Source organism: Heterodontus francisci, chromosome 28 (genome assembly GCF_036365525.1).
Source record: "Heterodontus francisci isolate sHetFra1 chromosome 28, sHetFra1.hap1, whole genome shotgun sequence".
Classification (NCBI taxonomy): Eukaryota; Metazoa; Chordata; class Chondrichthyes; order Heterodontiformes; family Heterodontidae; genus Heterodontus; species Heterodontus francisci.
In genome coordinates this window covers 63,438,583-63,451,540 of record NC_090398.1, presented here as the reverse complement: position 1 = coordinate 63,451,540, position 12,958 = coordinate 63,438,583, and the positions used below count along the sequence as shown (strand labels likewise).

At 43.5% G+C, this 12,958-nt stretch overlaps 1 protein-coding gene across 1 annotated transcript; it reads left to right on the top strand.

The window, feature by feature from the left end:
* Positions 1-9,730: 9,730 nt before the first annotated feature.
* On the top strand, positions 9,731-10,120 carry LOC137345336 (histone H2A-like). Its single transcript, XM_068008830.1, has one exon. The coding sequence runs from the start codon at positions 9,731-9,733 to the stop codon at positions 10,118-10,120; it is 390 nt and encodes a 129-aa protein (XP_067864931.1).
* Positions 10,121-12,958: the final 2,838 nt, after the last annotated feature.

Below are 12,958 nucleotides of genomic sequence, written 5' to 3'. Positions count from 1 at the left end.
TAGGGCTGCCTTGTTGCCATACACGTCAAAGGCTGCCTTGATGTCAAGGGCAGTCACTCTCACCTAACAGAGCCCCATCTCTGGGCAAAAAGTCTCACTTCTCAAGGGGTGGCTCGAGAAGACACAGTGGCGCAGTGGTTAGCACCGCAGCCTCACAGCTCCAGAGACCCCGATTCGATTCTGGGTACTGCCTGTGTGGAGTTTGCAAGTTCTCCCTGTGTCTGTGTGGGTTTTCCCCGGGTGCTCCGGTTTCCTCCCACAGCCAAAGACTTGCAGGTGATAAGTAAATTGGCTATTGTAAATTGCCCCAAGTGCAGGTAGGTGATAGGGAATAAGGGATTACTGTCGGGTTAGTATAAATGGGTGGTTGTTGGTCGGCACAGACGCGGTGGGCCGAAGAGCCTGTTTCAGTGCTGTATCTCTAAATAAATAAAAAAAATGCAATGTTTCTTTAACTTTAAAATAAAAGCAAAAGTCTGTAGATGCTGGAAATCTGAAATAAACAAAAATGCTGGAAATACTCAGCAGTTTAGGCAGCATTTGTGGAGGGAGAAACACAATTAACATTTCAGGTCTGTGTCCTTTCATTTTACAATATGTTTTATGTCCTGGTAGATAACAGTGCATTCAGTTTGCAGTAATGGAATTAATACTGTCTCCTCCAGTCTGACCATTTGTGAGATTTGTGGAGTGGTGTGTAACATGTAGCTCAGTCTGCAGTCTGGTTACATTATTGAGATTAATTCTGTACTTTACAATCAGGTACTGTTTGTCTGTTCTATCTGACATTGAATTTGTAGTTAAGGCTGCTCTCTTGTGAGAGTGACACAGTGCCTTGCAATCTGACAGTGGATGTGATTTTGGACTGGGGTTGATGTATCTACCTGTCAGTGGGACGGAGTTGGGGTGAAATGGAAACAACTTCAGTCTGTCATGCTCTGTGTGACTGTTGGATTGACTGTTAGTCTCTGGAACTTGGGATCAGTGCCAGTCTGACTAGTACTGCTGGCAGTGATTGTGGAACTGATGTCTCTTTTCTCTCTGAGTGATACTGTCCTCACTGTGTGTGAGAAGCCGGCTGCACTTCCCCTTGTGCTGAGGCATCATTATATTTATTCTGCTTCCTTCAAGTATTTGCCTGTAGAAAGAAAAAGTATTTATTCTAATTCAGGAAGAGGTGTGGTGGAAGTTACAAGAGAGACCAAAATAATTATTCAATGAATAATCATTGTGAACAATCACAAAGGAAACCCAGCAACACAAACAGAATCAGTGTCTGATTCCACTGCAGTCCTTCAGCCCCCAGCTGCTGCATACCAGGGGCTTTGGCCGTTTTACAACAATTAAATGACATCCAGAAACAATCCACTGGGCCATGAATGGGACTGACCGACGGAGCAGGGACTTTTACACAGGTCAGATTTCCAGTTCTCGCTCCCATGGTCTAACCGTTCAAGCGAAACCAAACAGCCGCTGTTTAAAATGTGTCCTTCACACTTCTCACCTGGTGCCTATAAAAGATTCTCTTTGTGTAACTCCCCACATTCTGACTGTCCGTTTCTGTTTCCACACTTCTCTGTCCAATAACAATAAACTGCGGGACCAGGCTGGATCGCTCTCTTTGAGCTGGCGCGGACACGATGGGCCGAATGGCCTCATTCTGCGCCGGAAATTTTCCATGTTTCTGTTTGCGGAATTGTTGCAGAAATCTGCGCCAGCGCTCCCCTCCCCCAGCACTGCCTGTGAGCGGAAGAAGATGGTTTAAAACAGCCGCGAATGGAGAGATCCCGGTCCCTGGGAAAGGGAGCAAACAGCAGCCTCCTTCCAGCAGCACATCGCTTTGGGAGCGTGTCCGCAGATTGACTCAGAGATCAGCATCGAGTCCGGGGCAAGTTCAGGGGGTGGCGGGGGCTGTTTGTAAGAGTCGGATTGGAGCTGGAACTGGTCCAGGAACATGGAGTGAGTGGGGGAAGGGAGAGGCCATTCTCGGGTTGTGTGTCGATGGGGGATGGAGACAGAATGGGATGAACCTGTTACTGCAATGCAGTCAAACAATGATAATATTTGTATGGCTGGGCTTCCTTTGTGGGGGGCTCATTATTATTCGAGAGATTAAATTCATTAAAACTCTGTATCTTTGATCTCACCTGTATTTTAGTTACAAACATACTTTTGTTCAAACAGACAAATAATTGAATGAACCAGAATAAATGTGATGTTTCCTCCACCAAGTTACAAGGAAGAGTGTCACCAGCTCCTTCTCACACACAGTCCGTACATTATCACTCACAGAGCGCAGAGACACAGACAGGACATCAGTTCCACAGTCTCAGACGGCAGAAATAGTTCCAGAGACACATTTTCAATCCATCAATCAAATAGAGCAGGAGAGACAGACGTTGTTTCCATGTCACCCCAACTCAGTACCACTGACAGGTAGATTCACAAATCCCAGTCCAAATTCTCACCCACTATCAAATTATCAGTGTGTCAATCCCACAATAGTGCAACCTCAGCTACAAATTAAACACACATAGAACTGACACATTGTTCCTGTTTCAAAGTTACAGAATTAACCTCAATAACATTCAAGGAGCAGCTACTGCGTGTCCTTGATAAGTATGTACCTGTGAGGCAGGGAGGAAGTTGTCGAGCGAGGGAGCCGTGGTTTACTAAAGAAGTTGAAGCGCTTGTCAAGAGGAAGAAGAAGGCTTATGTTAGGATGAGACGTGAAGGCTCAGTTAGGGCGCTTGAGAGCTACAAGCTAGCCAGGAAGGATCTAAAGGGAGAGCTAAGATCAGCAAGGAGAGGACACGAGAAGTCATTGGCGCATAGGATCAGGGAAAACCCTAAGGCTTTCTATAGGTATATCAGGAATAAAAGAACGATGAGAGTTAGATTAGGGCCAATCAAGGATAGTAGTGGGAAGTTGTGTGTGGAATCAGAGGAGATAGGGAAGTGTTAAATGAATATTTTGCATCAGTATTTACAGTAGAGAAAGAAAATGTTGTTGAGGAGAATACTGAGATTCAGGCTACTAGGCTAGATGGGATTGAGGTTCACAAGGAGGAGGTGTTTGCAATTTTGGAAAGTGTGAAAATAGATAAGTCCCCTGGGCCAGATGGGATTTACCCTAGGATTCTCTGGGAAGCTAGGGAGGAGATTGCTGAGCCTTTGTCCTTGATCTTTATGTCATCATTGTCGACAGGAATAGTGCCGGAAGACTGGAGGATAGCAAATGTTGTCCCCTTGTTCAAGAAGGGGAGTAGCGACAGCCCTGGTAATTATAGACCTGTGAGCCTTACTTCGGTTGTGGGTAAAATGTTGGAAAGGGTTATAAGAGACAGGATTTATAATCATCTTGAAAAGAATAAGTTCATTAGAGATAGTCAGCACGGTTTTGTGACGGGTAGGTCGTGCCTCACAAACCTTATTGAGTTTTTCGAGAAGGTGACCAAACAGGTGGATGAGGGTAAAGCAGTGGATGTGGTGTATATGGATTTCAGTAAGGCGTTTGATAAGGTTCCCCACGGTAGGCTATTGCAGAAAATACGGAAGTATGGGGTTGAAGGTGATTTAGAGCTTTGGATCAGAAATTGGCTAGCTGAAAGAAGACAGAGGGTGGTGGTTGATGGCAAATGTTCATCCTGGAGTTTAGTTACTAGTGGTGTACTGCAAGGATCTGTTTTGGGGCCACTGCTGTTTGTCATTTTTATAAATGACCTGGAAGAGGGTGTAGAAGGGTGGGTCAGTAAATTTGCAGATGACACTAAGGTCGGTGGAGTTGTGGATAGTGCCAAAGGATGTTGTAGGGTACAGAGGGACATAGATAGGCTGCAGAGCTGGGCTGAGAGATGGCAAATGGAGTTTAATGCGGAAAAGTGCGAGGTGATTCACTTTGGAAGGAGTAACAGGAATGCAGAGTACTGGGCTAATGGGAAGATTCTTGGCAGTGTAGATGAACAGAGAGATCTTGGTGTCCAGGTGCATAAATCCCTGAAGGTTGCTACCCAGGTTAATAGGGCTGTTAAGAAGGCATATGGTGTGTTAGCTTTTATTAGTAGGGGGATCGAGTTTCGGAGCCACGAGGTCATGCTGCAGCTGTACAAAACTCTGGTGAGACCGCACCTGGAGTATTGCGTGCAGTTCTGGTCACCGCATCATAGGAAGGATGTGGAAGCTATGGAAAGGGTGCAGAGGAGATTTACTAGGATGTTGCCTGGTATGGAGGGAAGGTCTTACGAGGAAAGGCTGAGGGACTTGAGATTGTTTTCGTTGGAGAGAAGGAGGAGGAGAGGTGACTTAATAGAGACATATAAGATAATTAGAGGGTTAGATAGGGTGGATAGTGAGCGTCTTTTTCCTCGGATGGTGATGGCAAACACGAGGGGACATCGCTTCAAGTTGAGGGGTGATAGATATAGGACAGATGTGAGAGGTAGTTTCTTTACTCAGAGAGTAGTAAGGGCGTGGAACGCCCTGCCTGCAGCAGCAGTAGATTCACCAACTTTAAGGGCATTTAAGTGGTCACTGGATAGACATATGGATGAAAATGGAATAGTGTAGGTCAGATGGTTTCACAGGTTGGCGCAACATCGAGGGCCGAAGGGCCTGTACTGCGCTGTAATGTTCTAATTCTAATTCGAAAACAAAACATCTTCTGAGATCCAATATTTACACATGTTATCAGTTTATTATCAGTATTAATTCCCATAATGTGTCCAGACATGTACATTAGATGCAAGTCAAAATCTCAAGTGCATAATCAGATTGAGAGATTCTGAAATATAGTATAACCTGAGATACAAACTCAGATTCCAGTTTAAAACTCATCCGGATTGTGAAACTAAAAGATACAAATTTGATGAGTTTAGTCTGAGCTATAAATTACATACCAGTCCTCAAACCTCATACAGTGTCAGATGGAAGATACTGTACAATTCCAGACTGAGCTCATTTTACACACAAGTCAAAGATTCTCCCTCAGAGTCAGACTGAATGGCATTGATCAAATTGATTAGTACAGCCTGAGTTACATTTGCACATCAATCCTGTATCAGATTGAAAGACACATTATCTTTCACTATTATGTTCACAGTGACAGATATTTAATACTTGGCAAAACTTCAAACATATTGTCTGCTTAAAACCAACCACATCAGTGGCCTGTTGCTGTGCTGACATTTTATGTAGAATGAATCCAGACTTGCAAACAGTCCCAGGGAAGGAAGGTTATATAATGATATATAGATATTGACCAGATATTGACAGATAAAGTGATGCTGAAACACATGCTCAGTGCCAGATGCTGAAAACTATAGGTTGATTATTGCACTCACTCACAGTACCTCAGCCTGAGTCATCTAAAGCAACCTAACACACAAATAGTAGCACTGAGAGATTGAGAAAGAGTCCAAAACTCACATAGAGTACCAGGCACTGACAGATACAAACTGAAAACTATCCAAACATGGATATGGGATTGGCTAACTCACAGAAAACAGAGAGTGGGGATAAATGGAGCATATTCAGATTGGCAAATTGTAACTAATGGAGTGCCACAGGTACAGTGCTGGGGCCTCAACTATTTATGGTCTATATTAATAACTTGAGTGAAGGGACCAAGTATATTGTTGCTAAATTTGTAGATGGTACAAAGATAGGTAGGAAAGAAAGTTGTGAGGAGGACAAAATGTGTCTGCAAAGAGATATAGATAGGTTAAGTCAGTGGCAAAACATTTGGCAGATGGAGTATAATATGGGGAAATGTGAGATTGTCTACTTTGGCAGGTAGAATAGAAAAACAGAATATTATTTATATAGAGAGAGACTGCAGAATGCTGCTGTACCAAGGAATCTGGGTGTCCAGGTACATGAATTACAAAAATGTTAGCATGAAGGTATCGCAAGTAATTGGCATTTTTAGCAAGGGGAATGGAGTATAAAAGTAAGGAAGTTTTGCCATAACTTTACAGGGCAATAGTGACATCCCATCCCCATACAGTTTTGGTCTCCTTAAATAAGGAGGAATATACTTGCATTGGAATCACTTCAAAGAAGGTTCACTCGGCTGATTGCTGGGATGTTTGATTGTCTTATGAGAAAATGTTGAGCAGGCTGGGCCTATACTCACTGGAGTTTAGAAGATTGAGAGGTGATCTTATTGAAACCTGTAAGATTCTCAGTGGGCTGGACAGGTAGATGCTGAGAGGACGTTTCTCCTTGTGGGGGATTGTAGAATTAGGGGCCAGAGTTTAAGATGAGCAGTCGCTCTTTCAAGAAGGAGATGAGGAGGAATTTCTTCTCTGAGAGGGTTGTTAATCTTTGGAATTCTGCTCTCCAGAGGACTGTGGAGGCTGTGTCATTGAATATATTCAACGCAGCAATAGACAGATTTTTGATCTACAACAGAGTCAATGGTTATGGGGGCAGGCAGGAAAGTGAAGTTAAGGCCACAATCAGAACTGCCATGATCTTATTGAGTGGCAGAGCAGGCTTGATGGGACAAATGGTCTACTCCTGTCCTATTTCGTATCTTCTTATGTTCTCACACACACACACACACACACACACACACACACACACACACACACATACACACACACACACACACACACACACACACACACACACGCACACACACAACCAATGTGTGGTGGATCTAGAATTAATCCCACTTTCATACACAATACCAGTGACTGAAAGGTACAGAATTAATCCCACAGATAGATACAGTACCACCGACAGGTACAGAATTAATCCCATGCTCACGGTCAGCACCCGGGATCGAAAGATACACGTGATTTCTACCCTCACATAACAATATCAGGCTGAGTTACAGAATGATTTCCACATTCATACTGGGCACCAATGACTGCGAATTAATTCATCCCACAATCACACACACTACCAAAGGCTGACAGATACAGAATTAATCCCACACTCCTATGTAGTAGCAAAGACTGACACATGCAAAATCATTCTCAAATACTCCTACAGTACCTGGCAGATTCAGTGACTGCCAAACTCACATAAATCACCACAGACTGACAGATAAAGAATGAACTCACACACACACTGAGATACTGACAGATATACCTTGAATTCCACACATACAGAACCACTGACAGATTAAGACCAAGTCCAAAATCACATAACATTCCAGAGACTGACAGAATGAATCAAATACTCATACACAGTGCCACTGACAGAATGTATTCCACACTCACATACAATACCGAAGACTGACAGATACAGAATGTATCTCACACTTTCACAAAGTACCAGTGAGTGACAGGTACAGAATGAATCCCACATTCACACATGATACTAGAGATGGACAGCTAAAAAACAATAAGACTGCCAGAATAGATAGAATTCACATCAAAATTCTAAAATATGGCAGAGAAACACTCGACACAAATGCATGTCTCATTTCCCTCACCTGGAAGGAGGAGAGCATGTCAGGGGATCGCCGTGATGCGGTAATTGTGATCATCTTTAAAAAACGTTGACACGACCGACTGTGTTAACTATAGAGGGGTATCCCTGCTGTCCACCACAGGGAAGGTCATCACAAGAGTCCTTCTCAACTGCCTCCTCCCCGTGGCTGAAGAGCTCCTACTGGAATCACAATGTGGATTCTGTCCATCAACAGGCACAGTGAACATAATCTTCACAGCAAGACAACTTCAAGAAAATGTAAGGAGAAGCAGCAACCTTTATACATAGCCTTCTCTGACCTGACAAAGGCCTTCGACTCTACCAACCGAGAGGGATTATGGAATGTCCTCCTCAAACATACTGCACTACGACATGCAAGCTGTAATCCTTGCCAACGGATCTATCACTGACCCAATCCGAGTGCAACCTACGTCATGTAAGGCTGTGTCATCGGCACCAATGCTCTTTTCCATCTTTCTTGCTGCAACACTCCACCTCATCTCCTCACACTCAAACACAGTACCTGACAGAGACAGAATGAATCCATACAGCACCAGAGACTGAGTTACCAAATTACATAAAACACTCAAACACAGTAGCCTAGACTAAAAATGAAATTAATTGCACACTCACATGCAATAGCAGAGACACAACGACACAGAATCAGTCAATAAGTGTCCTCCCAACAACAGCCAGGATATTTCCAGGAAGCTCCACACAGGGAGCGGCTCTTTCAACAGAAACTGGGGCTGGAGAGAGTCTTTGTGAAATATAATTCCTGATTGCAGTATGGGTGTTTGTGATTAGTTGCAAATATTTAATCTGATTGGATGGCGAAAGAGACCAATTGTCGAATTACAATATAAAACCATTGTGACATCACTCCCAATCACGCAATCACAATCTTTACTTTCCCCCATCCCTCATTAGCATAGAGCTGTGAGATTGTCTAGTTAATCCGCACTCGGAAGGGGTTTGGTTTATTTCTGAGTCTGAAATTGAAACTGAAGATGGTTGAGGAGAAGAAGAAAGCAGCTGCTAAGAAGGGCGCCAAGAAAACTGTGAGTAAACCGTCAGCAAAGGGCGGTAAGAGGCGGAGAAAGTCGAGGAAGGAGAGTTACTCCATCTACATCTACAAAGTGATGAAGCAGGTTCACCCCGACACCGGCATCTCCTCCAAGGCCATGAGCATCATGAACTCGTTTGTGAACGATATTTTCGAGCGCATCGCGGGTGAGGCTTCCCGCCTGGCCCATTACAACAAGCGCAGCACCATCAGCTCCCGGGAGATCCAGACGGCCGTGCGCCTGCTGCTGCCCGGGGAGCTGGCCAAACACGCCGTGTCGGAAGGGACAAAGGCGGTGACCAAGTACACCAGCTCCAAGTAAAACTGCACAATGGACTGAAAAAGATCCCAAACACAACGGCTCTTTTAAGAGCCACCCACAATCTCTCTGAAAAAGCTGCATCCGAACATCTCTATGAAATCATTTTTAGACAATGTGTAACATAATAAATGTCCCACTGCTGTGTTTTTGTCTGCTGTCCCATAAACCGAACGAAAACCCATAATCCGCTCATCCGCCTTTCCTTTTTTGCTTAAAGCTGTTTTTGTGGTTTTGCACAGCCCCTGAATGACCGCATTAACAGCTGCTTTCAGTGGTAAGAGTCAGACCTCAGTCCCTTCACTCTCTTCCTGAAATGTGAACTGATTCATAATTTTATCAACAGCAACTCTCCGCAGTGTAACAGCCCAGAATGGGATTATTACACAGCAGACTAAGGGCTGTTTGAGGACTCGATCCAGCTCCCTCTTTTCAGAGAAGGACACTGGGCTCTGATTGAAGATAAACTGAATGTTTCCCTTCAGGGAAGTGCTGTGAACAGGGATTTAGTACCGCCCGGGACAGTTTGAAAGCGATTGAAGAAAGATCCACAATTTAAACAACATTTTAAACCCGCGTCTGTAATTGGTGACGGAAAGAGTTGAATAGAACAAAATAAAGGGAAGGGGTTTTAATTATTTGACTAAGGATGACATTTATGTTAATCCACTCCTTTCCGACAATGAAATTGGCGGGCTTTTTGAAATTGACAAATTTTCTGCTTCTGACGTTGTGGCGGTAAATCCCGCCCACTTCTGTTTGTCAGTGACCTGATTGGTGAAGAATATAGGCAAATGAGGTGAATTTAGTAGCGACCAATGGGGAGAGTTTTCAGTCTACAAGTAAAGTAAATGCTGCGGAAAATATCCATTCTTTGTGAAAGTATTTGTGAGATTGTGGAAATGTCTGGAAGAGGAAAGACCAGCGGCAAAGCTCGGGCCAAGGCCAAGTCTCGCTCCTCCCGGGCTGGGCTGCAGTTCCCGGTGGGCCGTGTTCACAGGCACCTAAGAAAGGGCAACTATGCTGAGCGTGTGGGTGCCGGAGCCCCGGTCTATCTGGCTGCTGTGCTCGAGTATCTGACCGCTGAAATCCTCGAGCTGGCTGGCAACGCGGCCCGGGACAACAAGAAGACCCGCATCATTCCCAGACACCTGCAGCTGGCCGTGCGCAACGACGAGGAGCTCAACAAGCTGCTGGGAGGAGTGACTATCGCTCAGGGTGGGGTGCTGCCTAATATCCAGGCCGTGCTGCTGCCCAAGAAAACCAGCGCACAGAGCTCCCAGAAAAAGTAAAGCGGGCAAAATGTCATCTAATAAACCAAAGGCTCTTTTCAGAGCCACCCACAGTCTCTGTGAAAGGGCTGGTTCCTGTCTGATTCCAAAATGTCAGTAACAGGACCGACTGAGAACTATTTCAAATGTTTAAGCATCTGTTTCAGTGATTTCTCACTGTCCCCTCAAACCTGTCTAATTTATTACTTCAACACCAATTTTGAGTTATTTGTCCCGTTACAGATTGCTGAATAGAGTCTTTTACCGCCAGTTACAGATAAGTAGACAAAAAATCACAGATTAAAACTACGTAATATATATAAACCATCACAAACTTTTTTTATTCCGCTTTTATCAGCACAAAGTCGTGGCGCGATTTTACGAACAGCTTTAAACTAACGCCAGATTTTCCATCAATTCGCTTCTTTCCGACACTGAAATGGCGGCTTTTTCGAATTCAAACTGTCTGCCAATTTAAGTCAGTGATTTGTTGTATTTCCTAATTCGAAGCTCTGCGATTGGTTAAGACATGTGAATGAGAAGAGGGTGACCAATCATAAGTGAGCTCGGGATAGCGCGGGCTCAAACTGTGGGAATTCCAGGTCCCTGAATGATTGAGCTGAAACTGATCAGTTTCACAAACCCTGTCAATTTCAGTGCAGGAAACACCGTCTCGGGGGAAATAACAACACAAGTGGGTCTGGTTCCAGTGACCGATTCAACGGCTGCTGCAAAACTCCCGGATTCCCTCATTGCAGCAAAATCATTTTGAAATTCTACGAAAACAATGAGTGATTCTGGAGGAGTGATGTGGCTTTTCACTGAGGGCATGTGTCGACTGGGGACTAACTGTGGAGCCTCGGGCACTGTTTACACAGCCCGTTTAGAAAATCAAATCCACTGCACATCCTTGCTGCAACTGAAATGTCAAATTCGGGGATTCCATTTTTTTTCATCCCGAACACAGCAGATTGATTGAACAAAGAATTAAAAGTAAAATACTGCGAATGCTGGAATTCTGAAATATTTCAGATTGATTGAACTGTTCTGAACAGCTCCCGTTTCTCGGTCACTGCTCGCTCTGTGAGGCGGTGGGTGGCTCTTAGAAGAGCCTTTGTTGTGTGTTTGCTGAAAAGGGTCGAATTGTTCAGCCGCCGAATCCGTAGAGAGTGCGGCCCTGCCGTTTCAGAGCTTACACCACATCCATGCTCAGTGTAGGTGATTACATTGAGTGTGAGACAAATTCCACCCATCTTTTGTACTTTATGAGATTAATTTTGACACTTTCTGGTACATTATGTGACAGTGAGTTTAGTTCCACATCTATCTGTCTGTGGTATTGTGTCTGAGTGTGAGATTATTTGAGTATCAGTCTGTGAAACTAAATGTGATTGTGTGATTCATTCTGTATGTCAATCATGAGTATTGTATGCGTGGCAGCTTCTCTATCTATCTGCTACTGTGGCTGAATGTGGATATCATTCTGTATCTGTCAGTGTCTGGAACTAAATGTGAGTGTGAGATTCATTCTGTATGCACCACTCTTTACAGTCAGAATGTGACTGTGTGATTCATTCTCTATGTGTCAGTCTAAAGTATTTTATATGCCATGGTTTTCATTATGTGTCTGTCATTTTATGTGAGCTTGGGTATCAATGTATATATGTCAATCTCTGGTTCTTTCTGTGAGAGTGAGATTAATTCTCGATCTGCTGGTCTCTGAAATTAATTGATTTTGTGATTCACTCTGTGTCTGTCAGTCTATGATACTGTGAATAAGTGGGGGGTATATATGGTGTCTGTCTGAACTTGGTATTGAACATGAATGTAGGATTCATTGTGTATCTATCAGTATCCAGACTGAATGTGAAATAAGGTTCATTCTGTACATGAAAATCTCTGTTATTCTATGGAAGTGAACTCAAATATGCCTATCAGTCTTTGACACTGTTTCTGATTATAGGATTGACTCAATACCTTTCAGACTTTGCTACTATGCATATGTGTGGTTCAAGTTCTGCATGTCAGTCTCTGTTACTCTATGTGAGTGTGGATATATTTTATGTATCTCAGTCTCTCGCAATGAATGCAAGTGTGGGATTAACTCTCTTTTCAACAATATCTGGTAATGATTGTGAGCATGTGACTCCTACAGTATCTGTCAGTGTTTTCTATTGTATGTGACTGTGCAATTCTTCCTATGTCTTTCAGTGCCTAGTACAGTGTGTATGGGATTCATTCTGTACCTGTCAGTATCTGGTACTGAATGAGATTGTGGGATTCATTCTGTTGTCTGTCAATCTCTGCTCGTGTATGTGAGTGATATCTGTTATGCATATATTATTTTCTGGTACTGGAAGTGAATATTGTATTTATTCTTTACCTGTTAGCCTCTGGTACTACGTATGAGTGTGGGTCTCATTCTGTATCAGTCAGTTTCTGGTACAGTCTGCGTGTGCATATCCAGGGCTCATTTTGCATGTGGCAGTCTCTGGTACTGAATGTGTGTTACAATTTATTTTTTTATGTGTCTGTCTCTAGGACAGTCCATTACAGTGGGATGAATTTTGTATCTCCCAGCTACTGGTATTGTCTGCAAACGTGATACATTCTGTATCTATGTGACGCTGGTGCTGTATGAGTGTGGAATTCTTCTGTACCTGTACTTAATATGTATCTACGGGATGCTATTGAGAACTATTTGTTGGACACCATAATGTATCACTATTTTCTTGTCTCACTGGTATTTTAAAATATTAACCACTGCACATTTTAACTGTGTGTTTTACTCAGTTGTGGTCTGAGCTTTTTGGACTAGTATTTAGTCTGCAACTGTATGAACACATTTGTGAATGACAA

Coding starts and splice junctions, on each gene's coding strand:
- LOC137345336 (XM_068008830.1), top strand. CDS start 9,731: ATGTCTGGAAGAGGAAAGACCAGCGGCAAAGCTCGGGCCAAGGCCAAG.